The sequence below is a fragment of the Martes martes genome, assembly GCF_963455335.1.
Source record: "Martes martes genome assembly, chromosome: 4".
In the NCBI taxonomy this organism is placed as follows: Eukaryota; Metazoa; Chordata; class Mammalia; order Carnivora; family Mustelidae; genus Martes; species Martes martes.
In genome coordinates, this window is record NC_137891.1 from 185,920,240 (window position 1) to 185,945,714 (window position 25,475).

The 25,475-nt window shown below is 41.1% G+C and overlaps 1 protein-coding gene across 9 annotated transcripts in view; it reads right to left on the reverse strand.

Annotated features, from left to right (window-relative positions):
* Positions 1–783: 783 nt before the first annotated feature.
* Positions 784–25,475, reverse strand: part of PER3 (period circadian regulator 3) — a 58,005-nt gene continuing 33,313 nt past the window's right edge. For 3 of the 9 annotated variants that reach the window (XM_080800574.1, XM_080800575.1, XM_080800572.1), the window contains 6 exons: positions 15,976–16,221; positions 14,863–15,575; positions 13,218–13,323; positions 4,361–4,541; positions 3,656–3,806; positions 1,626–2,621 (listed from right to left, as the gene is read on the reverse strand). In XM_080800574.1, coding sequence (XP_080656700.1) covers positions 2,538–2,621; positions 3,656–3,806; positions 4,361–4,541; positions 13,218–13,323; positions 14,863–15,575; positions 15,976–16,221 — 1,481 coding nt within the window. In that variant the 3' untranslated portion in view covers positions 1,626–2,537. Of the gene's footprint in view, positions 2,622–3,655; positions 3,807–4,360; positions 4,542–13,217; positions 13,324–14,679; positions 15,576–15,975; positions 16,222–25,475 lie in introns of all 9 variants that reach the window. The other 6 variants (XR_013966656.1, XR_013966657.1, XR_013966658.1 and 3 more) reach the window with 4 other exon arrangements.

Sequence of the window (25,475 nt, forward strand, 5' to 3'; positions counted from 1 at the left end):
AATGATAAAAATACATATTCAGGGAAAAAGTTTATTGACACAGCGCAAAAATATGTCAGGTTCTACATGTACACAGTTTATTTGTTTTTACTTGAAAAAGATACCTGATTGAGGTATTAATAACCATTAAAAACAAGTAAATTCATATAATTAATTATAAATTCAGCTGAAATAAAATTTCAATTTAGATTAAATTGACCTTGAGAATTATAATGAAGTTTTACTTCATTGCAAAACAACTCCGTTCACACAGCATTCTGTTTTTCATAAATCCTGACCTCCTACCCAAGAAAATGCAGCCTTTTGGGTAATATTTGTGTAAACGTCAAAGCCTATGATACACGTTTTTATTATCAATTCCTATAGTTATTAATACAAAAAGTTAATAAACTTGCACAACGAAGTGTAAAAGTGGGCACAGCCCCCTTGGGGGGCAGCAGCATCACTGCTGAGCCTCCTCCCTGCTCCAGCAGCGCGAGTGTCACGGTCCAATCCCTACATACGCCAACAACTAAGCTACTTGTCAACATACGAAAGTTATATGCGGTATTACAGGTCTGCCTACAGCAAGCACCAGTTTCATACCGAGTCCGGTGTCACATGCACTCCATAAAATGTGTGCTAAGGCAAAGAGATCAGCGAAGTGAGATAAAACCAATACCAGAAAGACTGAAAAAGAGATGCTTCCACGATTGAGAACGTAAGGTACAAAACGTGCTGCACGAAGCTGCGTGACCTCTGACAGCCACGTGTCATTTCTGATTTATGCAGATTAAAATTTTTGTCCCTGCAGAAGATCACGAAGAGTACACTGATGGACAACATCTGGGCTGGTCAGTTTTTTAAAATTTGATTTCTCACCAAGGGCAAAAATGCCACACCACCTGACTGCCACGATGAGGGCTCAGAAATCGCTCAGCCATCAGGACGGAGCAGAGCACGAGGGCTCCCCTGTCCTAATGCCGCAACGCTTGCACAGAACAGCTCAGCATTTGAAAATGGCTCGGATGCACAGAACTGCCTTCCAGGAAAACCCATTTTAGAAAGGAAACCCGAGCTACGGGAATTGAGAATCAGGGCCCAGCAGTCATCATGGAATCACAGATAAAAAGGTCAAGTCTCCTAATCATTATCATGATACACTTTTACAAAAAAGTATAAAACTTGAAAGGAGGAAGAGTGTTTTCTTAAAAACAAAACAAAAAATAAAACAAAAAAAGAAAGCTCAGTTAGTCTGTTAGATAAAAGATGAAAGGTTACTGCTGCTCCATTACTGGCTTCTGGTCCTCTTTCTGATCTGTGTGGGTCACACGTCACCCAGAGTCTGGGCAGGAACCACGGACTTCTCTGAAGAGCAGGGAGCGAACTTACCAAGCAAACAACCCACTCACTTCCTTGAAGACACAATTATGGCCGCGTAGGAAGCACCGATCTCTGACTGCTTCTGCACGCCTGCGAGGACGGCGGAGCTCCCACAGGCCACTGCTGTCCCCGTGGACCGCTGCTGTCCCCACGCAGCCCTTCGTGGCACTTACAGACTTCCGGCAAAGATAGCCAGACCTCTTGTGTAAATTGGTTGGAAAGAAAGAGTTAACTGTTAATTTTGGGCGAGACAACATTAAATCACTGAGGCATGAAAGAACAATTATTATTTTTTACATGAGTTCTGAAACTTTTTAGTCATTATTTTAAAAACAAAAACATCAGAAAGGGGAATACCACCGGTTGAGCGAGATGCTCTCTCTGTTTGAACGTCACACACGCAAAAGCTAACTTCAGCTTCCGAGGAACAAGCTCATGGTGAGTAGATTCACCGTGAGGGCAGGACTTTGGGAACTTCAGTGGAAGGTGGAGAATTAAAAGGAAAGGCGTCTACAAGAACAAAGCTCAAAATCCAACCCCAACAAGCAGGTATTTCCGGTGTACCGATGGGTGGTATTTGTTACTACTGGTAGACACCAAAGTGACCCGTGTTGTGGGCAAAGGAGAACGTTTCACCTGAATTACAGAGGGAAAGGCCAAGCTGCACGAGGACCAGAGGAAAGTACATTTCTGGGAACCATTCTGAAAAGCAGACGGCCTGCAGGTAGGATGTCAAGTCCTCTCACAGGGAAAGTGATTTCTGTAACACCAGAAGGAAATGAAGGTAGCCAGGTTTGGGGGCTATTTCTGGCTGTAATTGTGACTACCGCGGATTTCGGGTGCCGCTTGTGCACACACCTCTCTAGAGGCCATCCGATCTCCTCAGAGGATGGCAGAACTAGAAAAAACACCTAGCTGACAGCTTTAATACCTCCGGAACGAGGACATAGAAGATGATACACGGCGTTTGCTTCAGAAAAACAATGCCTATTAAAAAATCAAGAAGGGAAAACCGTAACATTGAGTGACAAGTCCATGGTCACTTAGAGTCTTTTTTTTTTTTTTTTTTTGGATGAGGAACGAGGAGACTTTATTTCTCACAACACCTCCCTCCCGTCCCGCACGAGAAGGTCTGGTTGTCCAGCGGGTCCCCGCGGGGGCGCCTCCACGGCCACTCATCTGCTGTTTGCTGCTGCAGCTTGACCACAGGGTTCCGCGGTGTCGCCCAGGGAGTCCCGGCTTTCACAAGTGACGCAGCCCTCCGAGAAAGAACAAGAGTGGGCGCCATGACGTAATGTCATCTGGAAGGTTTAAAGCAGTAAAATGGTGGCCAGGTACCTTACGTCTAGTCCCCAGTTTATTCAGTGTGTGTCTAAGAAGAGCCCACGTGACAGTTCATTCCCAATTGTTGTGAGAAGGAACAGGACAATTGTTTACACAATTGTTGCTTAAATTACTTTGGGGCTCATTCATTTACTCTCCTATTCAAAAAGCATAAAAATAGTGTTTTAGGAACGAAGACACTTGAAATGAGGAGCAGGCTCCGCTCCTGCTTTTCAGGAAAGCCACAGCTAACCAGACGCCGGCTGCGGGAACGCGTTCTGTTCTTTAAAAAGGAGGGAGGGAGATCCCAGCACCTGTTTACTTCAGCAGCCTTGACACTACACTGTTCTGAACACCCAGCTTTCTTCTCTTGCTATAGTTTTTAACTCCCCACGTTGTCACCTCCCACATCCACGGCTTGACACTTGAGGGAATAAAGGCCTCATTCCTGGTACAAGTGTCACAACGGTTCCACAGAGCCACCACAGGGGCCGCGGGCAAACCAGAGCTCCACTGGCCAGGCCGCTTGCACGCGCTCTCACTGAGAAGATCTCGTTAACCGCCAAAGCCCCCGGGCCTCGTGGAAAATCCTGCTAGGTATGAATACTCCCTGCAGTGTGAATCCCACATCTTGAGTTTGAACTCCGTTCAAACACACCTGCATATCTGAAACGCACATCTCTTACTCCTCGCCTCCCCGCCAGCCATACTTCAAAGCAGGGGCCCTGCAGCGTTCCAGCCAGGAAGCACACTTGCCCTCCAAAAGACCGGCATTCAAAGTCAGCGGGACTGTGCGACCGTGTATAAATGATTTAATATCTGTACACGTTACTTTGCTGCTCGGTGGTGAGGTAGAAGCATCTGTGAGGACTGTAATTATCAGTGGGATGGTGCGATGCGTATGAAGTGCCTCGGGCACTGCCTGGCACAGAGAGACATCACACAGCACAGCTGTTGTCACGGTGCTTACTTGGATGCCTATTCCTTGAGGGACAGTCTGGCTCTGAATCCAAGAGTGCACCTTGGCCAGCTCCTCCCTCTGGCCGCGTGAGAACCGGGGCTGCCGCCCCCGCAGGCCCGCCAGCTTCTCCAGGTCCTCTCTCAGTACAGCCTCTGTCACCCTGAGGACAAACGAGCAACCTTAGTCCTGAATAAGGCACAGGGTTCTTCCGTCATCCAAGAAAAGCACTTCTGGGCTTGTGATATACTTTCTATCTCTTGCTAATATATAATGTGCGTGTTAAAAAATAACCGAATCCACTCTTTGTCAATGGGTGAAGCTAGAGCGCTTTTTCTTGGTGGAAAGCATCTACACAGTGCTCGAGAGGAAACAGATTTCCCTGAGCTCCTCTCTTGCAGAATGCGGAAAAATTCAGAGTCTAGAGAGAGAAGTTCTGGTACTTGTGCGCCCTCTTGGAAGCGCTGTCTGACGGCTTTCTGGTCTCACGATGCACATGTGGGTTCAGTGTGGACCCGAGCGTGTGTGCGGCACTGGCACCGTGGCCACTGTCCTAGGCCCACTCATCATCTGACTTCAAATGAGTGAATGTGAAAATCTGGTTCTCTAAGAGCATGTATAAAAACATAATTTGAAAATCATTTTGTATTAAACAACATACTTAAGAAATCATGAAACAAAACTCATAAAAGTGGGCCTCCTAAGGTGCGTTCTTACCTCTCAGGTACCTGGTACGTCATGAGAACGCGCTCAGGAGTTTGCTTTATCATTCTCCACATGGCCTCTTCAGCTAAACCGGGAAATGTTTCCTCTTCCTGTGCGTCCTCAGACTGCTGCCCGTTGGAGGTGGTTTCAGGACGATCAGTACTAGCGAAGTCCACACTGCTGTCCCTGCTTCCTGTCACAGATGAGCAACAGCGACAGGTTAGGAGATAAATCTTAGGGGCTGATTTGCCAAACTTCCTCCTCAAAGACTCTGGCCATCAGCTGACAGTCTGTCCCCACACAGCCCAGCCACGGTCCTGGGTGACCTCACCTCCCAGCTCCTCCGCCTTCCCTAGATCCCCGTCACTCCTCCCGTGATGACTGCGCGCAAGGCCATACCTCGCTCCTCATCATCATTTGCGGCTGCTCCGCGTCACCTCCATCTCTCAATCGCTAACCCCCCACTCAGCTTTACTAGCTCGTCTGCTTGTTCAAGTGTGCCACGTACAAATATGAAACCGTGCCTCGGCCCTTCAGCTCAGAGCCCAGCCCCCATCGTTCAGTAACGTGCTTTGCAATAGCCGAGATTTCTTCTTCCCTCTGACTTCTTACAACTACCCAAATGTCAATTCTCATAAAGCCAACTGTGAATTCTATTCTTATGTCAACCCTAGTAGCCAAAGGTATGGAGAAAAGTCACATATAATAGGGTACGTTGGTTCATCATCACCAAAAGGATCATCCAGATGCTGGGTAATTCTGCTACGGTCTCTGGCCAGCACGCCAGGCTGCCCCAGGCCTCTGCTCCCTCACTCTCATCTGTTAGAAACAGAATTCATTATCCTGACACTAGATGTAAGCTTACTCATATCTACACTCTTTCCTCACTTCTTCCTGTTACAGCAGAGAAGTTACCCATCCATCCATCCATCCATCCATAAAGGCCCGTCCCTTTATGGCTGCTATGGAGCTTTGCAGATCATTCTTTTCTTATCTTACATCTGATCTTTCTAGATCCTTTTCACCAACTTTGAAATAATAAAACAAACAAAAAAATCCAAAAGTACTAAATTATATGGGCAGATATAAAAGATGTTTTTCCTCATTTAAAAAAAAACCTCCCTAAAAGGTAATTGCTTAAAGCAACAACAATAACAATTTTATTGTGGGGTTTATAATACACGTAAAAATATTTCTTTGTAAGCAAAAATAGCACAGAACATGAAGGGGAAATGGAAGTACCCTTTTAAGGTTCTTAGACATAAAGATGAAAATACATATAAGGTCTGAAGGTTAACTATGATAGATAAAAAATGAACTTGTAAATCCTAGAGTAATGACTAAAAAAGAAAAGATGAGAGGTATAGTTGAGAAGCTAGCAATGGAGAGAAAAAAATCATTAAAAATACATAATTATCAAAAAGAAAGAGGGAGGAGGAAAAAAAAGAAAGAGCAGAGGAGAAAAACATAAAATAAGCAGCAAGATGGAAGATTTTATTTACACTTGACCATATAAATAATCACCTTAAATGTAAATGGTCTAAGTATTCTAATTAAAAGGCAGGGACTGTAATACGAATTAAAAAACCAACACCCAACCATATGCTGATTATCAGAAAACAATTTTAAATATACAGATAAGAGTAAAAAAAATGGAAAAAATATGCCAGATAAACACTAATCAAAATGAAGCTGGAGTGGATACACCGATATTTAAGTAGATATAAAGCAAAGTACATTCCATTATAAAGAGATCAATTAATCAAAAGGGCCTAACAATCTTGAATGTGTATGTACCTCATAAAAGCATCAAAATACATGAAGCAAAAACTGAAACATAAGATATAGGCTAATGCAAAACTGTATTTGGACATTTTAACAGCTCTATCTCAGTAACTGATAAAACAAAATCAGTTAGAATGCAGAAAACTAGATCAACATTATTAGCCAACTTGATGTGACTTACATTTACAGAAGAGATGTCTTTTGTGAAAACCACACATGCTTTTCGAGTGCACATGAAACTTTTACCAAAATAGACCAAATTCTGGACCATTAAATAAGTCTCAGTGAATTTTTAAAAATATAGACAATGTTTTCTGACTGTAATTAAGTTAGAAACCAGTAAAATACCTGGGGCCAGCCCCAAATATTACAAAATTAAAAACATCTTTATAACTCATGGCCAGAAAAAGAAAACACAGAAATTTTAAGATATTTTGGACTGAATGAAAATACATCAAAATTTGAGGAATGTAGTAGTGCTTAAAGGGAAATTAAAAGTATCAATTGTTTATATTCAGGAAGGAAAAAAACAGTCCCAAAGCAATGCTCTCAGGTTAAGAAATCAGAAAAAGAGAAAAAAAAAATCCAAAGTAAACAGAAGAAAATAATAAAGATTAGAGCAGAAATTGATAAGATACAGAGTCAGAAAACAATAGGAAAATAAACCCCAGTAAAACCAAAATTGTTTCTTCGAAAAGTTAATAAAATTGTGAACCATAAGGCCAGAACGATCCGAAGAAAATTAACATCAGTAATAAGAGAGAAGACATTCCTATAGACTCTACAGACTTAAAAAGGATAAGGGAATATTATAAACAACTTTATGTCAATAAATTCAACAACTTAGATGAAATGGACAAACTCCTTGAAAGATACAAATCACAAACATCACTCAAAAAGACAGAGATGAACTGAGTAGCCCATATCTATAAAAGAAATTAAATTTGTTGCCAAAAACCTTCTCCTAAGAAAACTTCAGGCCCAGACAGCTACACTGATGACTTCTACCAAACATACAAGGAAGACATAATATCATTTCAATATAAACTCTTCCAGAAAAGAGAAGAGAGGGAACAGTTCTCAACTTACTTTTTAGGCCAGCATCACCCTGATACCAAAACCAGACAAAGATATTACAAGAAAAGAAGACAAAGGGCCCATATTTCCTGTAATAGTGTGATAATCCTTACCAGAATCTTAGAAAGAGAATCCAACAATATATAAAAAGGATAGGGGTGCCTGGGTGGCCCAGTGGGTTGAGCCTCTACGTTTGGCTTGGGTCATGATCTCAGGGTCCTGGGATCCAGCCCGGCATCGGGCTCTCTGCTCAGCAGGGAGCCTGCTTCCCCCTCTCTCTCTGCCTGGCTCTCTACCTACTTGTGATCTCCCTCTCTGTCAAATAAATAAATAAATAAAATCTATCTATCTATCTATCTATATATATATAAACATATATCAAAAAAGTAAGTGAAATCTAAAATGTGTGTATATATGTATTATATACATATATATAAAGGATAAAATAGCATGACCAAATACAAAGTTTAATATTTGAAAATTAGTGTAATATCTTAACAGAAATAAGGGAGAAGAAACATATAATTACCTCAAAAGATGCAAAAAAATCATCTCAGCAAACAAGCAGTAGAAAAGAATTCCTCAACTATACTGATAAAAGGCTTTTAAGAAAAACCTACATTTAACATCATACTTAATGGTGAAATTCTCCCTGCTTTTCCCCTAAGACTGCTAATAAGATAAAAGTATCAGTCTCACCATTTCTTGTTCAATATTAGGGGTCCTAACAGTCCTAAATAAAGACATACAGATCAGAAAAGAAGACGTAAGCTGTATTTGCAAACAAGACTGTCTGTATAGAAAAGTCCTACAGAATCTACAAAAGAGCTACTAAAACTAATGAGTTTAGCAAGATAGCAAAATACAAGCTCAAAAAAAAATTCAGTTAGATTTGTATATGCCAAAAACAAATACTTGGGGGCGCCTGGGTGGCTCAGTGGGTTAAAGCCTCTGCCTTCGGCTCAGGTCATGATCTCTGGGTCCTGGGATTGAGCCCTGCATTGGGCTCTCCGCTCAGCGGGGAGCCTGCTTCCCTTTCTCTCTCTCTCTCTCTCTGCCTGCCTCTCTGCCTACTTGTGATCTCTGTCAAATAAATAAAATCTTTAGAAAAAAAAATACTTGGAAATTGAAATTTTACAATGCCCTTTACAATAGCATAAATAAATGAAATCCTTAGGGATAAATTTAGCAAAGTATGTGTAAAACTTGTGCCCTGGAAACTACAAAATGGTGCTGAGAAAAATTAAAGACCTACATAAATAAGAAATACATTATGCTTGTGGATTAGAAGACTCAGTACTATTAGGGTGATAATTCTCTCCAAATTGGTCTATGATGTCAATAAATATCCCAGCAGGACTTTCTGTAGAAACTAAGAAACTGATTCTACAATTTATATGGACAAAGGACCTATACTATCCAAAATTACTTTGAAAATAAGAATTAAGTTGGAAGAATTGCCCTATCAGATTTCAAGACTTATTTGAAAGCTCTATTACTCAAAAGAATATGGTATTACCATAAAGCTAGCCATAAAGATAAATAGAACAGAAAAGAGAGTCTACAAATGGACCCAACCTGTATGGCCAATTTATTCTCAGCAAAGGTGCCAAGGTAATTCAACAGGGGAAAAGACTAATCTTTTCAACAAATGGGACAGGAACAACTGAAGCTCCAAATGCAAAGAAGGTACATCAACCCTTATCGCATACCACATATATAAAAATTGACTAAAAATGTATCACTGACCTAGCTACCAAAGATTGTTTAAAAAGGGTGGCTCGGTTGATTAAGCGTGGGACTCTTGATTTTGGCTCAGGTCGTGATCTCAGGGTTGTAGAATCAAGCCCCACATTGGCTCCGTGTTTGGCACAGAGTCTGCTTGTCCCTCTTCCTCTGCTCCTCCCCCTGCTCATGCTTTCTTAAATAAATAAATAAAAAATTGGAAGAATGTAGTAGTGTTTAAAGGGAAATTAAAAGCATCAATTGTATATATTTAGGAAGGAAAAAAACAGTTCCAAAGCAATGCTCTCAGGTTAAGAAATCAGAAAAAGAACAAAAAAAATCCAAAGTAAACAGAAGAAAATAATAAAGATTAGAGCAGAAATTGATAAGATACAGAATCAGGGGTATGAAACTAGAAATTAATTATCAGGAAAAAACTGGGAAAAAACACAAATACGTGGAGGCTAAATAACATACTACTAAAAAACCAATTAACCAATTGGTTAAATCAAAGAGGAAATAAGAAAACACATGGAGACAAATGAAAACGTAAACACAATGGACCAACGGGAAGCAGCAAAAGCAGTTCTAAGAGGCAATTTTATAGCAATAAGGGCCTACCTCAAGAAAACAAGAAAAATCTCAAAACAATATAGCCATAACACCTAAAGGAAACAGATAAAGAGCAAACAAAGCCCAAAGTTAGTAGGGAGAAGTAAATACAGGTCAAAGTGGAAATACATGAAATGGAGACTAAGAAAACAGAGAAAAGATTGATGAAACCATGAGGTGGTTCTTCAAAAAGAAAAAAACAAACTGCTAAAACTTTAGTCAGACTCACCAAGAAAAAAGAAAGAATCATCAAATAAATAAAATCAGAAATGAAAGATAAGTTAACAACTGACATCACAAAAATACAAAAGATTAAAATCCACTACTACAAGAAATCATATGCAATAAGTTAGACAACCTGGAAGAAATGGATAAATTCCTAAAAACATACAAACTTCTAAAACAAAACCTGGAAGAAATAAAAATATGAACAGACTGATTACTTGTAATGAAAATGAATCAGTAATCAAAACCCTTCAACCAACAAAAGTTCAGAACCAGATGGCGTCACAGGTGAATTCTACCAAACATTTATTTAAAAATTTTTTTAAAGTTCTATTTATTTAAGTAATCTCTATACCCAATGTGGGGTTTGAATTCATGACTCTGAGATCAAGAGTTGCATGTTCCACTGCTTGAGCCAGCTAGGTACTCCTAATTCTACCAAACATTTAAAGAAGAGCAGATACCTTTTATTCTCAAACTATTCCAGAGAATCAAAGAGGAAGGAAAGCTTTCAAACTCATTCTATGAGGATAGCATTACCTTGATACCCAGTCCAAAGACACTATAAAACAAGTAACTACAGGTCCATATCCCTGATGAATGTAGATGCAAAAATCCTCAACAAAATACTAGTAAACTGAATTAACAATATGTTAAAAGGATCATTCACCATGATGAAGTGGGATTTATTCCAGAAATGCAAGGATAGTTCAGTATCTGCAAATCAGTCAACATGATATATACCACACTAATAAAGGATAAAAACCACACAATCCTCTCAATAATTGTAGAAAAAGCATTTGACAAAATTCAGCATCCATTCACGATAAAAACTCCCAACAAATTCAGCATCCATTCACGATAAAAACTCCCATTATGTTGAGAACATACCTCAACATAATGAAGTCTACAAACCCACAGCTAACATCATGCTCAATGGTGAAAAAACTGAAAGCTTTCATTCTAAGATCAAAAACAAGACAAAGATGCCCCAACTTTTTACTCAAGATCTTATTTATTTGTCAGAGAGAGAGAGAGAGAGAGCGAGAGCGCAAGAGCGCATGCACAAGAAGGGAGAGCAGTAAGTAGAGGGAGAAGCAGCCTCCCTGCTGAGCAGGGAGCCTGACATGGGACTCAATCCCAGGACCCTGGGATCATGACCCAAGCCAAAGGCAGACAACCAACTAAGCCACCCAGGTATCCCATCCAGCTCTTATTCAACATGGTACTGGAAGTCCTAGCTTTAGCAATCAGACAAGAAAAGGAGATCAAAGGCATCCAAATTAGCAAGGAAGAAATAAAACGTCATTATTTGCAGATGGCATGATACTATATATAGAAAACCCCAAAGACTACAAAAGAAACTATTAGAAAAAATAAATTCAGTAAAGTTGTGAGACACAAAATTAATACAGGGAACTATGTCACGTTCTATATACTAATAATGAAGTAGCTGAAAGACAAATTAAGAGAACAATCCCACTGGGGTGCCTGGGTGGCTCAGTCAGCTAAGCCTCTGCCTTTCGCTCAAGTTGTGGTCCCAGGGGCCTGAGATCAGTCCATGTCAGGCTCCCGGCTCAGTGAGGAGTCTGCTTCTCCCTCTGCCTCTGCTCCTGCTCTCTCTCTCTCTCAAATAAATGAATTAAAATTTTAAAAAGCCTCCATAAAAACACTAATTTGAAAAGACACATCCACCTCCATGTTCACTGTATCATTATTCACAATAGCCAAGATATGGAAGTAACTTAAGTGTCCATCGACAGAGGAAAGGATAAAGAAGAGGCGGTGTGTATATATATACACAACAGAATATTACTCAGCCATAAAAAAGAATGAAATCTTGCCATTTGTGACAACATGGATGGAGCCAGAGAGTAGAAAGCTAAACAAAGTAAGTCAGGGAGAAACAAATATCATATTATTTCACTCATGTGGAATTTAAGAAACAAAAGACCCAAGGAGAAAAAAAAAGAGAGACAAACCAAGAAACAAACTCTTTAACTACAGAGAACAAACTGATGGTCACCAGAGGGGAGATGGGTGGCAGATGGGGAGACACAGGGAATGGGAATTAAGGAGCATACTTGCTGTGATGAGCACTGGGTATTATATGGAAGTGTTGAATCACTATTATTGTACACATGAAACTAACCTAATGCTGTACATTACTAGTTTACTATATAGTATATACACTATATAGTATAATATATGGCTACAATTATACTGGAATTAAAAACCTTAAAAAGAAGAGATGTGATGAGCACTCATGCACACACACACATTCATGCGCACGCACACACATGCACTGGAATGTTACTCAGCCTTCAAAAAAGAATGAGATCCTGTCAGCTGCAACAGCATGGATAAGCTAGAGGGTATTACGCTAAGTGAAGTCAGTCAGAGAAAGACACAACTTGTATCACTTGTATGTGGAATCTAAAAAACAAAAGAACCAACCAACCAACTAGAAACAGATCATACATATAAAGAACTAGTGGTTGCCAAGGGCAGGGGCTTGGGGGAGAAGCAACATAGGTGAGAGGATTAAGAGGTGCAAACTTCCAGTCGTAAACAAATAAGTCACGGAGATGAAAAGTGCCACACAGGGAACATAGCCAATAATACTGTAATAATGTTGTATGGGGACAGATGGTAACCACCCTTAGCAAGGGGAGGACCGCATAACGGACAGAATTGTTGAATCACTATGTCGTACACTGGAAACTAACAGAGAATTGCATGCAAACAAGACTGCAATAATAAAAATAAAATAAAGTTAACCATACACTTAATACACAGCCTAGCAATTTCATTCCTAGATATTCACCGAATAGAAATGGAAAACCTATGTCCACGAAAGGACGCAGACTCAAATGTTTCAGGAGCATGATTCATAATAGCCCCAAACCGGAAGCACCTGAATAACCAGCACGCGGGGAACGGACTTCCGCACAATCTAATCCTGCTCCGTCCTAAGAAGGGACAAGCAACCGACACGCACCAGTCAGGATGGATCTTGGCAGCACTGTGTTAACCGGGAGACCCTGAATACGAAAGGCTGCACACTGGACGATTCGGCTGACATGACATTATAGAAAAACCAAAACTGTAGTGCTAGGAAGCGAATCAGCAGTTGCCAGGAGCTGGAGCATCAGGGCAGAAGCCGAGTGTAAAGGGTCACACGAGAACGCCTCCAGGTGATGGAAATGTCCTACATGCTAACTGTGGTGCTCGTGACACTAATGTATATATTTGTCAGAATTCTTGTTTTGTATACCCAAATTTGGTGAGTTCTCTTGTGTGTAAATGTACCCCAAAAAGCTTATGAAAAAAGAAACAATACTTTACTTCCACACCAGTGCCAAAGCCAGACAGCCCATCGCACAGGGATCTCCTGGCCATAGAGCTGGAAGAATTCACCATTTTGACCATTTTGACCCACTACCTGATGCTGCAGAACCCGCTCCGGATGGAGGCTCCTCGTGGAGTAACGCCGTGGACAGCTCACCGGCAGCAAAACCACGGTTCTTCCCACGACTGCCCGAGACGCGCTGCAGGAAGTAAAGACACGGAAAAGATTTTAACCTCTCAAGCATCCTATTACAAAATAACCGGCAGATCTTCAACTTCACGTTAAACGGAATAAAGTGCAGACAGAAGGGACAGATCAAACAGTGCAGCCTGTCCCCAAGAATGTGGCTTTGACCTTTCGATGTAATACTAATACTCCCTTTCTATGTAATACTAAAGATACTGCTGGTTTTTGAGCACCAGGCTCCAGACGGTTGTATGTTTTTTTGTCATTCCAAAAATATATACTGCACGTTTTGTAAGTTCTAAGCACTGTTCTCAAAACTTGGGACTAGAGTCGTGAACAAAGCAGAAGTCCAGCTATCCTGAGCTTATGGTGCCTGGGAAGAAGGATTATAGGAATATTACTTTGTTTAAGCCTCAGAATAAGGCAGCGAGGATTAATCTCTTCATTTTCCAAGTGAGGAACAGAGAAGGGAGGCTGGCGGACTTGGGTCGGCTAACACACCGAACCAGGGCCAGAGCACCCGCATCCCTGCCTTCCTGCACAGGCCGGCTTCGCTCACGGGCATACACTGCCTGCACGTTTCTAAGGACACTAATATCAGGCTTTGAAATTTCAGCGTATTTTCTTGTTTCGGATGATCAGATTGTGAATATTTGTCAAAAAAGGGTATTAGCCCTTGAAAAGAAGACTGAAGAAAAACTGTAAAAATTCACACTTGTCTTGAATCCTATACCTAAATATAGGAATATCCTATTCCCAAGTTTAACCGGATACATACATCTGAGAATGATTTTTAGGTAAAAGAGATAAAAAGTTAAAGGAAAATGACCATTGTAATTTTTGGTTTTGAAAATGATGTGCATTCCTGTGGGACTAGAAGTTGCCTGCTTTACTGAGAAGCCATGGGCAGAAAGTGACTCCTCCCGGCTCAGTCCATATCTGGTGTCCCTCAGCCATGCCTGTAGGAACACACTCACTCCCATCGGGTCTTGTTAGTATGGTTACTCCTGCCTTACCGCCCACAAATCCAGCTGTAAGTAAGAAAACACATTTTACAGGCAATGGGTATGTTAAGTTTAATGACTGGATATCATTTTTCTTAAATATTTTATTTCTTTATTTTAGAGAGAGACAGAGCATGTGTATGTGAGCAGGGGGAGGGGCAGAGGGAGACTTAAGCTGACTCTGCTCAGCACAGAGCCTGATGTGGGGCTCGATCTCATGACCCTGAGAGCATGACCTGAGCTGAAATCATGAGTCGAACGCTTAATCAACTGAGCCACCCAGGCATCCTGGATATCAAATTTTAAAAGGGGGTGGAAACTCAGTTCACATAGAAAATGTGAAAGACAGCACTTTGGGAACAAACCTCACAAAGTGTCTAAGAAACTAGGACACAGCAGATTCTTTAATTCCAGCTTTTGAAACGGAGCCAGGAAGATACAGTACGTATTTCTGGAACACAAAGCTGCTTCAACCCCAGCCGTGATGTCAACTACCCGCTAAGCCTTCAGTGGTGGATCTCAGGGCAAGAACTTTAACAAGGACCCACATTTATGTTCTTGCTCATGTGCTGAAGGTTAGCGTCACTTATATACTTTGCTTCCGGGCAAATATCCCTTCTCGTCTGATCTGAAGATTCACAGGATCCGAGCATGTCTGCTTGCAGTAAGTTTAGCTGTAGTGGTGAGCTGCTCCTTGACTTAACGCAGGGGTGCTCTCCACGCGGCATCTCCCATTTTCCCTCCGCCCGCTTCCGGCTGGGGACAGAGGACAGTGGCTCCAGGTGTGGAGCGACTGCAGATAGTGAGGGCGGCGTTCCAGAAGAGCCCGCTGCTCCCAGGAAATCATATGGTGACAACAGGGGACAGTCAGGGGGATCAGGCAAGAAAATGGTCATCACAGTATCTAAAGAAGGAGAAGGGAGAGCGGGAAAATTCTGCAAGTCGTTCCATAAAGTGGCCTTAGGCAGCCGGTTGAGTGCGGTCAGGGACACTGCTTGCTCTCCTCCCACAGAAGGCAGGGCTGGGATGAGGTAAGGAGCCAGGTCGGGAGCCATCAGGGCAGCCGGGAAGGGAAGGCCGGGTGCCTGCGGAGCGGAGGCGAGGGAAGGGCCCCAGGGCTGCCTGTACTGGCCGTCTCCTCCCAAGCGGAGCCAGAAGGTGTCCTGGGCGTCCCTGCTGTCCCACGGCCCCGACAGTTTCTTCCGCCTGGGCTTCCCCTTCTTGCAGCCAGCTGACCGGGGCTGCTTGGGAGCAGAGTCTCCTGCGACCATAGAGAGGGAGGCATAGTATCAAAAACTCAAACCAAAAAAGAAGACAGGAAGGCCACTTACAGGTAATTATAAGTAGATTAGGAAAGAAGAGACACTTGTCAACAGTAACTATGTCCTCTCCCACTGCTCCTGGAAACATGAGCAAGATCCCAGATAAAAGCTGTTGTAAAATAAACTTATTTCAGTATCTCTCAATCACTTTCCTTAGAAAATCATCTTCTCAGATCCAGGATCTAAGAAAGATCTTCGAAAACAAATTGCTAAGATGAATTTATTCCATCATCATCTTCCACTTTCTTAAAAGCAAAACTCCTCTTCTTTACTCCACATCTCCCAGTACTTACACAAATTTATAAAATTGATAAATGAATATAGTTTTAAAAATACAACTACCTTGAACATACAAATGTTTAGCTTTGCTTCTGCTTTCGTTCCGAAGACAGGATCTGTACGGCGATGAGAGGATCTTTTCCCAGAAGTTATCAACATAATTCTGTTCCTCCTTCTGGGTGTGCACTGACACAACAGCCTTCGTGAGCCCTACGTGCTTAAATTCTTCTGAGGGCAGTGGAGCTGGGGGGGTATGTGCTGTCCAGGGCTCACAAGCAGGGGCGATATCCTCTGCTGGAGTCACTTCTGCTGAGGTAAGACAGAGACAGTTTTTATTTTTATTTTTTAGTTAACATATAATGTATTATTGGTTTCAGAGGTATAGGTCTGTGAGAATCAATCTTATATAATACCCAGCGCTCATTACATCACATGCCTTCCTTAATGTCCATCCCCCAGTTGCCCCATCCCTCCCTTTCCCTCCCCTGCAGCAACCCTCAGTTTGCTTCCTTTAAGAGTCTCTTAGGGTTTGTCTCCCTCTCAGGTTTCATCTTGTTTTATTTTTTCCTTTCTTCCCCTATGATCCTCTGGTCTGTTTCTTAAATTCCACATATGAGTGAAATCATGTGATAATTCTCTTTCTCAGATTGACTTATTTTGCTTAGCATAATACCCTCTAGTTCCACCCATGTCATTGCAAATGGCAAGATTTCCTTTTTGATGGCTGCATGATATTCCATTGTAGATACACACCACATATTCTTTATCCATTCATGGATATCTGGGCTCTTTCCATAGTTCGGCTATTGTGGACACTGCTTCTATAAACATTGGGGTGCAGGTGCCCTTTCGAATCCCTACATCTGTGTCTTTGGGGTAAATACCCCATAGTGCAATTGTTGAGTAGTAAGGTACCTCTATTTTCAACTTTTTGAGAAACCACCATACTGTTTTCCAGAGTGGCTGCACCAGCTTGCATTCCCACCAACTGGTGGGACGTGGTATCTTACTGTGGTTTTGATTTGTATTTCCCTAATGTAGAGCACTTCTTCATGTGTCTTTTGGCCATGTGGATGTCTTCTTTAGAGAAAGGTCTGTTCCCATCTTCTGCCCATTTCTTGATTGGATTATTCGTTCTTTGGGTGTTGAGTTTGATAAGTTCTTTATAGATTTTGGATACCAGCCCTTTATCTGATAGGTCATTAGCAAATATCTTCTCCCATTCTGTTGGTTGTCTTTGGGTTTTGTCGACTGTTTCCTTCACTGTGCAAAAGCATTTTATCTTGAAGTCCCAATAGTTCATTTTTCCCTTTGTTTCTCTTACCTTTAGAGACGTGTCTAGCAAGAAGTTGCTGTGGCCAAGGTCAAAGAGGTTGCTGCCTGTACGGATTCCTGTTTCGCATTTAGGTCTTTCATCCATTTTCAGTATTTTTTATGAATGGTGTAAGCAAACAGTCCAGTTTCATTCTTCTGCATGTGGCTGTCCAATTTTCCCAACACCATTTGTTGAAGAGACTGTCTTTTTTCCATTGGACATTCTTTCCTGCTTTGTTGAAGATTAGTTGGCCATAGAGTTGAAGGTCCCTTTATGGGTCTTCTATTCTGTTCCGTTGATCTATGTGTCTGTTTTTGTGCCAGTACCATACTGTCTCAATGATTACAGCTTTGTAATACAGCTTGAAGTCCAGAACTGTGATGCCACCAGTTTTGGTTTTTTCAACGTTCCTCTGGCTATTCGGGGTCTTTCTGGTTCTTATAAATTTTAGGATAATTTGTTCCATCTCTGTGAAAGAAGTTGATGGTATTTTGAGAGGGATTGCACTGAATGTATAGATTGCTCCAGGTAGCATACAGATTTTAACAATATGTGTTCTTCCAATCCATGAGCATGGAATATTTTTCCATTTCTTTGAGTCTTCCTTAATTTCTTTCCTGAGTCTTCTATAGTTTTCTGAGTAGAGATCCTTTGCCTCTTTGGTGAGGGTTATTCCTAGGTATCTTATAGTTTGGGGTACAATTGTAAATGGGAATGACTCCTTAATTTCTCTTTCTTCTGTCTCATTATTAGGGTATAGAAATGCATCTGATTTCTGTGCATTCATTTTATATCCTGCCACTCTGCTGAGTTCCTGTATGAGTTCTAGCAATTTGGAGTGGAGTCTTTTGGGTTTTCCACAGAGTATCATGTCATCTGAGAAGAGTGAGAGTTCACTTCTTCCTTGACAGTTCAGATGCCTTTTCTTTTTGTTGTCTGATTGTTGTGACTAGGACTTCTAGTACTAGTGGTGATAGTGGACATCCCTGTGTTGTTCTTGACCTTAGGGGGAAGGGGAAATGAGAGCTTTTCTCCATTGAGAATGAAATTCATTGTGGGCTTTTCATATATGGCTTTACGATATTGAGGTATGCTCCCTCTATCCCTACACTGTGAAAAGTTTTAATCAAGAAAGGATGCTGTACTTTGTCAAACACTTTTTCTGCATCTATTGAGAGGATCATATGATTCTTGCCCTTTCTGTTATTGATATAGTATATCACATTGACTGATTTATGGTTGCTGAACTACCCTTGCAGCCCAGGAATAAATCCCACTTGGTCATAGTGAATTATCCTTTTAATGTATTGTTGGAGCCAACTGGCTAGTATCTTGGTGAGAATCCATGCTCATCAAGGATATTGGTCTGTAATTCTCCTTTTTAATGGGGTTTTTGTCTGATTTTGGGATCAAGGTAATGCTGGCCTCATAAAATGAGTTTGGAAGTTTTCCTTCCATTTCTATTTTTTGAAACAGCTTCAGAAGAATAGGTATTAATTCTTTAAATGTTTGATAGAATTCCCCTGGGAAGCCATCTGGCCCTGGGCTCGTTTGTTGGGAGATTTTTGATGATTGCTTCAATTTCTTTGCTGGTTATGGGTCTGTTCAGGTTTTCTATTTTTCTTGTTTTAGTTTTGGTAGTTTATACATCTCTAGGAATGCATCCATTTCTTCCAGAGTGCCTAATTTGTTGGCATATAGTTGCTCATAATACATTTTTATAATTGTTTGTATTTCTTTGGTGTTGGTTGTGATCACTTCTCTTTCATTCGTGATTTTATTTATTTGGGTCCTTTCTCTTTTCTTTTTGATAAGTCTGACTAGAGGTTTATTGATTTTATTCTTCCAAAGAACCAGTTCCTACTTTCCTTGATCTGTTCTCCTGTTCTCTAGGTTTCTATTTCATTGATTTCTGCTCTAATCTTTATTATTTCTCTTCTCCTGCTGGGTTTAGGCTTTATTTGCTGTTCTTTCTCCAGCCCCTTTAGGTGTAGAGTTAGGTTGTGTATTTGAGACCTTGTTTCTTGAGAAAGGCTTGTAATGGCATACACTTTCCTCTTAAACCACCTTTGCTGCATCCCAAAGATTTTGAACAGTGTGTTTTCATTTTCATTTGTTTCCATGAATTTTTAAAAATTCTTCTTTAATTTCCCAGTTGACCCATTCATTCTTTAGTAGGATGCTCTTTAGCCTCCATGTATTTGAGTTCTTTCCAAATTTCCTCTTGTAATTGGGTTCCAGTTTCAGCACTGTGGTCCAAAAATATACAGGAAATGATCCCAATCTTTTGGTACAAGTTGAAGACCTGATTTGTGACCAAGTGTGTGATCTACTCTGGAGAATGTTCCATGTGCACTCGAGAAGAATGTATATTCTGTTGCTTTAGGATAGAATGTTCTGAATGTATCTGTGGAGTCCATCTGGTCCAGTATGGCATTCAAAGCCCTTATTTCCTTGTTGATCTTTGACAAATTTCATTTTAATTGTTACCAATTATTTGCATTTATTTATTTTCACTAATTTAACTTCTTTTCAACAAATTCTTACAACCATTATTACAACAGCAGGCATATAAAAACTTCATCAACCTAGCAAATAAGTTGGTTTTACTTTTTCTGCTTTTCTTTATACTCTTTGTACGCTTGTATATACATTTTAGAGTTGTAATACTCAATGTGTGTATACCTATTAAAATCTTACTGTAAATATTTTATCTTCATAGATTCTTCCAAAATGTTTTTATCTTTGAATTAATTTTACAAATCTGTAATATATTCACGTGGTTCAAAAATCAACAAGCTTTGAAAAAGCAGTCATTAAATCCTCCCCACTCCTGTCTACTATATGGCTAGTTCTTCTTTATTTTCCCCACAGAAAACCATTTCTTTTATATCTTTATCTATCAGTCCACTTTCTTATGTACCTATAAAGAAGCAAGAATATAGATTTTTTACCCCAAAGGCATGTAATATGGACACTATCTATAGCGTTTTTTTTTTCACTTAATGCTATCCCTTCTACCAGTTCAATGACAGCTATCTTACACTTTTTCTGTATCATAGGCTTCCATTTCTTGTGTATACCACAATTTATTAAAGTAAACACCTGTAGACAGACTTTGAGTTGCTTCTAAATATTACTTCTCCCAAGTACAAGAGATTTCATGGTGGACGCGGTAGGCTTCCCCACAACATCCCTTCCACCTCTCCCCTCTGTGCAGTATCCAGGCAGCATGGATGTGCCTGGCCCCACTTTACTTCCAGAAGTGCACTCTGATTCATTTAAATCAACACAGCACAGCCAAGATGGAGTAACAGAGACTGGATTTACCCTCCTCTGCCTGAACCAACTAAGAAAATGGACAAAACATGTGAACCAGTAAGTTCCAAGACACTGAACATCAGTGAATGAAGGAAAGTGACCCCTGAGGGAGGGAAAACAAATGTGTTGAGCCCTGCCCCAGCCTACTGCCTTGAGAGTTTCTGAGGTACAGGGTGGGGAAACCAGGTGAAGCCTGTGAACCCCCTTAGTCGATGAGGCAAAGCCAAGAGTCTGGTTGGTGGCTAGAGTTTTCAGGGAAGAGTACTGGGGAGGAGAGCTGCAGACAGCGGGCTCCACACAGCTAGACAGAACCCCCTGGTGTATTCAGCAGTACACTCATGGGAGAAGGAACAATCACCGAAGCTCACACTATATGGAGAATAGCATGGGCTCCCCTCAGCCAGACTGAAAATCTCCTAACTCATGGGGCACTGAGTACAGTACTCCAAAGGACCTTGCCTCGGTAGCAGACAATAATTAGCCACAGACTACACACTGCTCTGGTTCTGCCTAACAAATTTGAAAAGCAAAGCCTGAAAGGAATGATTTGTTTCCAAGTAACTTAGCTGGGTCCCAGAATAAAGCTCGTCCATATTTATGGGAACGGATACTCATCAGCACCCATTCACAATATCTGGCATCCAATCCAAAACTGCCAGGCATGCAAATAAGCAAGGAAAATACAACCCATAAGACAGAGAAAAGTGAGTCAACCCCTTGGGACTGGAAGAGATGTCAGAATCAGAGACAGGGACATTAGGAGTGACTATACTGAACTCCACACTGCTAGAGAGAAGATCAAATGTGTCAGAGACATGGAAGATGTAACAAAAGAAAAGGCCTGAACAGAACTTCTCAAAGTGAAAACTACAATACCTGAGATGGGAAATACACTGAATGGAAATACAAGTGACAGATACCGCATTAGAAAAGATTCGCGAACTTGAAGACCCAGCAGGAGCCTATCCAAAATCAAATTTAGAGGGGGAAAAAAAGACTGGAAAACTGAACCCAGTGTCAGTGGACTGTGGAACCACCACAGGCTGCCTATATGCATGTAACTGGAGTCACAGGAAAAGAGGAGAGAGAAGCAATACTGGAAAAAATTGGGAGGGAAGACTTTCAATTTGCTGGAAATTGTAAACCTACAAATCCAAGAAGCTCAATGAACCAGAAGGACAGGGTATCTTGGCATATCATACTCAAACCGTGCAAATCAGTGATAAAGAGAACATCTGGATGGCTCAGTGGTTAAGTGTCTGCCTTCAGCTCAAGTCATGATCCGAGGGTCCTGGGGTCGAGTCACACGTTGGGCTCCCTGCTCAGTGGGGTGCCTGCTGCTCCCCCTGTTTGTACGCTTGTTCTCGAGCACTTGCTTTCTCTCTCTCTCTGGCAGGTAAAATCTTAACAAAAAAAAGGAGAGAACCCCTTACAAGCAGCCAGAGAGAAGCCGTGCTGCAAGCAAACCAAGGATGGCAGATTTCATTGAAAACAGGGCATTGAGAAGCAGCAGAGCAACATCTTTAAAGTACTGAAAGGTGAAACTGCCAACTAGAATTCTATGCTCTGCCAGCATACCTTTACACCACGAAGGGACAGCAAAGACATTTTCAGACACACGAAAACAGAAAGGCTTCACTACCACTAGACTCAAGGGACAAGAAATAGTCGAGAAACTCAGGCAGGGAGAAGGAGAATGATCCCAGGTGAGTCTACAAAACAGAATGAAACCACTGGAAGAGGTAACTACATGGGTAAACAGTTGCAGAAATAACCACTACCTATACAAGAATGACAGCAGCGTAGGGTGGGACTTACAACATATGTAGAAGGAAAACATAAGCCAACAAACAAATGCCAGAAGGGGTTAGAAGTACCCTATTGTTGGGTTTTTAATACTACACATGAAGTGATAAAATATTTCCAGAAGGTGGGCTGTGAACAATCGAATGTGTACACCAGGAGCCCCAAAGCAACCACTAAAACAAAGCCCACTCTAAATATTAACATAGCCAGGTCAAAAGTAAAAAGGTGGAAAAGATGTAACATGCTGGCACTAATTTAAAAAAATGCTAGAGTGAATACATTAATACAAGACAAAGTGTATTTTATTTTATTTTTTTTATTTTTAAAAAAGATTTTATTTATTCACTGAGGGAAGAAGCAGAGGGAGAGGGAGAAGCAGGTTCCCCACGGAGAAGGGACCCTGATGCAGGACTCGATCCCAGGACCCTGAGATCATGACCTGAGTCAAAGGCAGGTGCTTAAACGACTGAGCCCTGCAGGCATCCAGACAAAGTATATTTTAGAGCAGAGAATGTACAAGGGATAAAGAAGGTCATTTCACAAGGGAAAAAAAAAGGCCAATTCATCAAGAAGACATGACACTTCTAAACATCTGTGCACAAAATAAGAGTGCTTTCAAAATGCACGAAGCAAAACCCAGCAATACCACAAGAAGAAACAGACAAATCCACAGTTAAGGTCAGAGATTTCTGTTCTTCTGAAGCAGAACAAGTACTGAGAAAACTAGTAGGGACAGACAGGACCTGAACAACAGTATCAACCACCCTGACTTAATTTACACAGAGAACATTCAACCCAACAGCAGCAGAATAAACATTCCTCCCAGTGCGCACAGAACAGTCATCCAGAGAAACCATATCACAGACCATAAAACAAGTCTTGACAGATACAGAAAAATTCGGGTTCTGTATTTTCTCTGACCACAATGGGATTAAATTAGAAATCAGTAACAGAGCCGTGGAAAACCCCCAAATCGGTGGTGCTGAAGAAATGTATGATAAAAAACAACCACAGAGACGCGTGATGAAGAGTGATTTCAAAGGAGACAGCTGGGGGTAGTAGACAGTATCAGAACACGATGAAAATGACACAATCCATCAAAATGTATGGAATGCAGATTTTAATTTGTATTAAACTCCAGTAGGAAAAAAAATGTCTGAAATCGATTATTTCACCTTCCACGCTGAAACACTAGAAAGAGAAGAGCAAGATAAAAGCAAAGTAAGCAGAAGAAAGGAAATAACAAAGACCAGAGCAGAAGTCAGTGACGCAGCACACAGGAAAACAATGAACAAAGCCAGTGCAATCGTAAGCCTGTGCTTTGAGAAGTCCAATCAAATCAGTCAGACTCCAGCCAGACAGATCAGGGGAAAGAGAAAAGACAGACAGAAGGTGCCAACCTCAGAAATGACAGAGGAGCATCATTAGAGATCTAACAGGTGTCAAAAGAAGAAGAAGGGAACATTATGAACACTTTTATTCCAATAAACCTGACAACACAGACAAAATACACCAATTCTTTGAAAGACACAAACTAAGTTCACTCAACAAACAGAAACCCTGAACAGCCCTGTGTCTATGGCAGAAACTGAATCTGCAGTTAAACACTTGGCCAGGAAAACTCTAACCCCAGATGGCTTCACTGATTCCTAGTCATTTTAAATTTGAGACCTATGACAGCCCAACATATTCTATATCTCAGTGAACATATCATGAACACTTGAGAAGAATGGGTATTGTGCAGGTATCGGGTACTGTGTTCTCTCAGGTCAGCTAGTCAATGTCGTTGACAGCATCGCTCAGATCATCTGCTTTACTCATTTTCTGTCCAGATGTTTAAAAATTTTACTTAACCGTCTAGATGTTTTATCACCTGTGCAGAAGGAGTGTTACATTCTTCAACTATGGTTATGGAAAGTCTATTTCTCTCTTTAACTCTTTCTATTTTTACCTCCTATCATGAAAGCTTCGTTATTAGCAAATATGCATAATGTATTCAGATCGCCGTGTCTCCCTTTGCCACCACAAAGGGTCTCTGAGAAGACCCTGTCTTAAAGTCTGAATCACACGGGCTCGCCAGCCTTCTTAAGCTTCTCATTTGCATTGTGCTTCTTTCCTCTTTTATTCTCAATCCATTTGTGGATTTTTATTTAAGCTGTAATTCCCCACAGTATACAGCTGGGTCTTTTTTTTTTTTTTTTTTAATCTGTTCTGACAATTTCTGCCTTTTAATGGGAGTAGACAGTCGCGTTTAGAGTGATTATTACTAGTTTGACATACTCCCTCTGGTGGTGATGGCTGTTGCTCTCTTCCTCCTTTTCTGCCCTTCTTTTGGATGATTTGTGTGTTTATTATTTTTTCTTAGGGTGAGCACGCATGTGAGTGGGGTGATAGAGGTGGGAGAGAGAGGAGGGAGAGAGAACCTCAAGCAGGCTCCACATCCAGTGTGGAGCTTGATCCCATGACCCTGAGATCGCGACCTGAACTGAAACCAAGAGTCGGATGCTTAATTGACTGAGCCACCTAGATTTGTGTGTTTCTTAAAATCACACATTATCTCCTGGCTTCATTTCACACTCCAACTTGACCCTACTACAGATTCAAAGATATGTGTTAATGGAATGGTTTCTGGAGGCTACTTATTAACGTCTGATTCCCTACTCTGCCACTCATCTGCTGTGTGACTTTGGGCAAGTTAAGGGACTTAACCTGTTTGTGCCCTAACTGCTCTGTATACATAATGGAGATCATGACTGGCAGGGAAATGCATATGTGGTCAAAGTCCTCAGACCCCATTTGTAAGTAGAGTCACAGAGTAAGCTGCAGGAATATAAGCTTTCCAGAAAGCAGAAGTTATATGGATACTCTACAGATCTCCTGATTCTGTTTCCTGTCCTTGGAATAAAGAGGTGGCCCTGCAGATGCTGTGACTGGTTTAGATCAGGGGAAACAATGATCAGTAAATATTCCCTGAAATGAAAGCTTAGAAACTTCAGTATGAGTTCTTTCAAAATGGTAATATATATCACAGTACAAAAAGTTTAAAGGCATAATCAAAAAAATCTTTCCCCGCTGGATGAGACCCACCTTGTATGGACTATTACTGGCAGCTGTATGT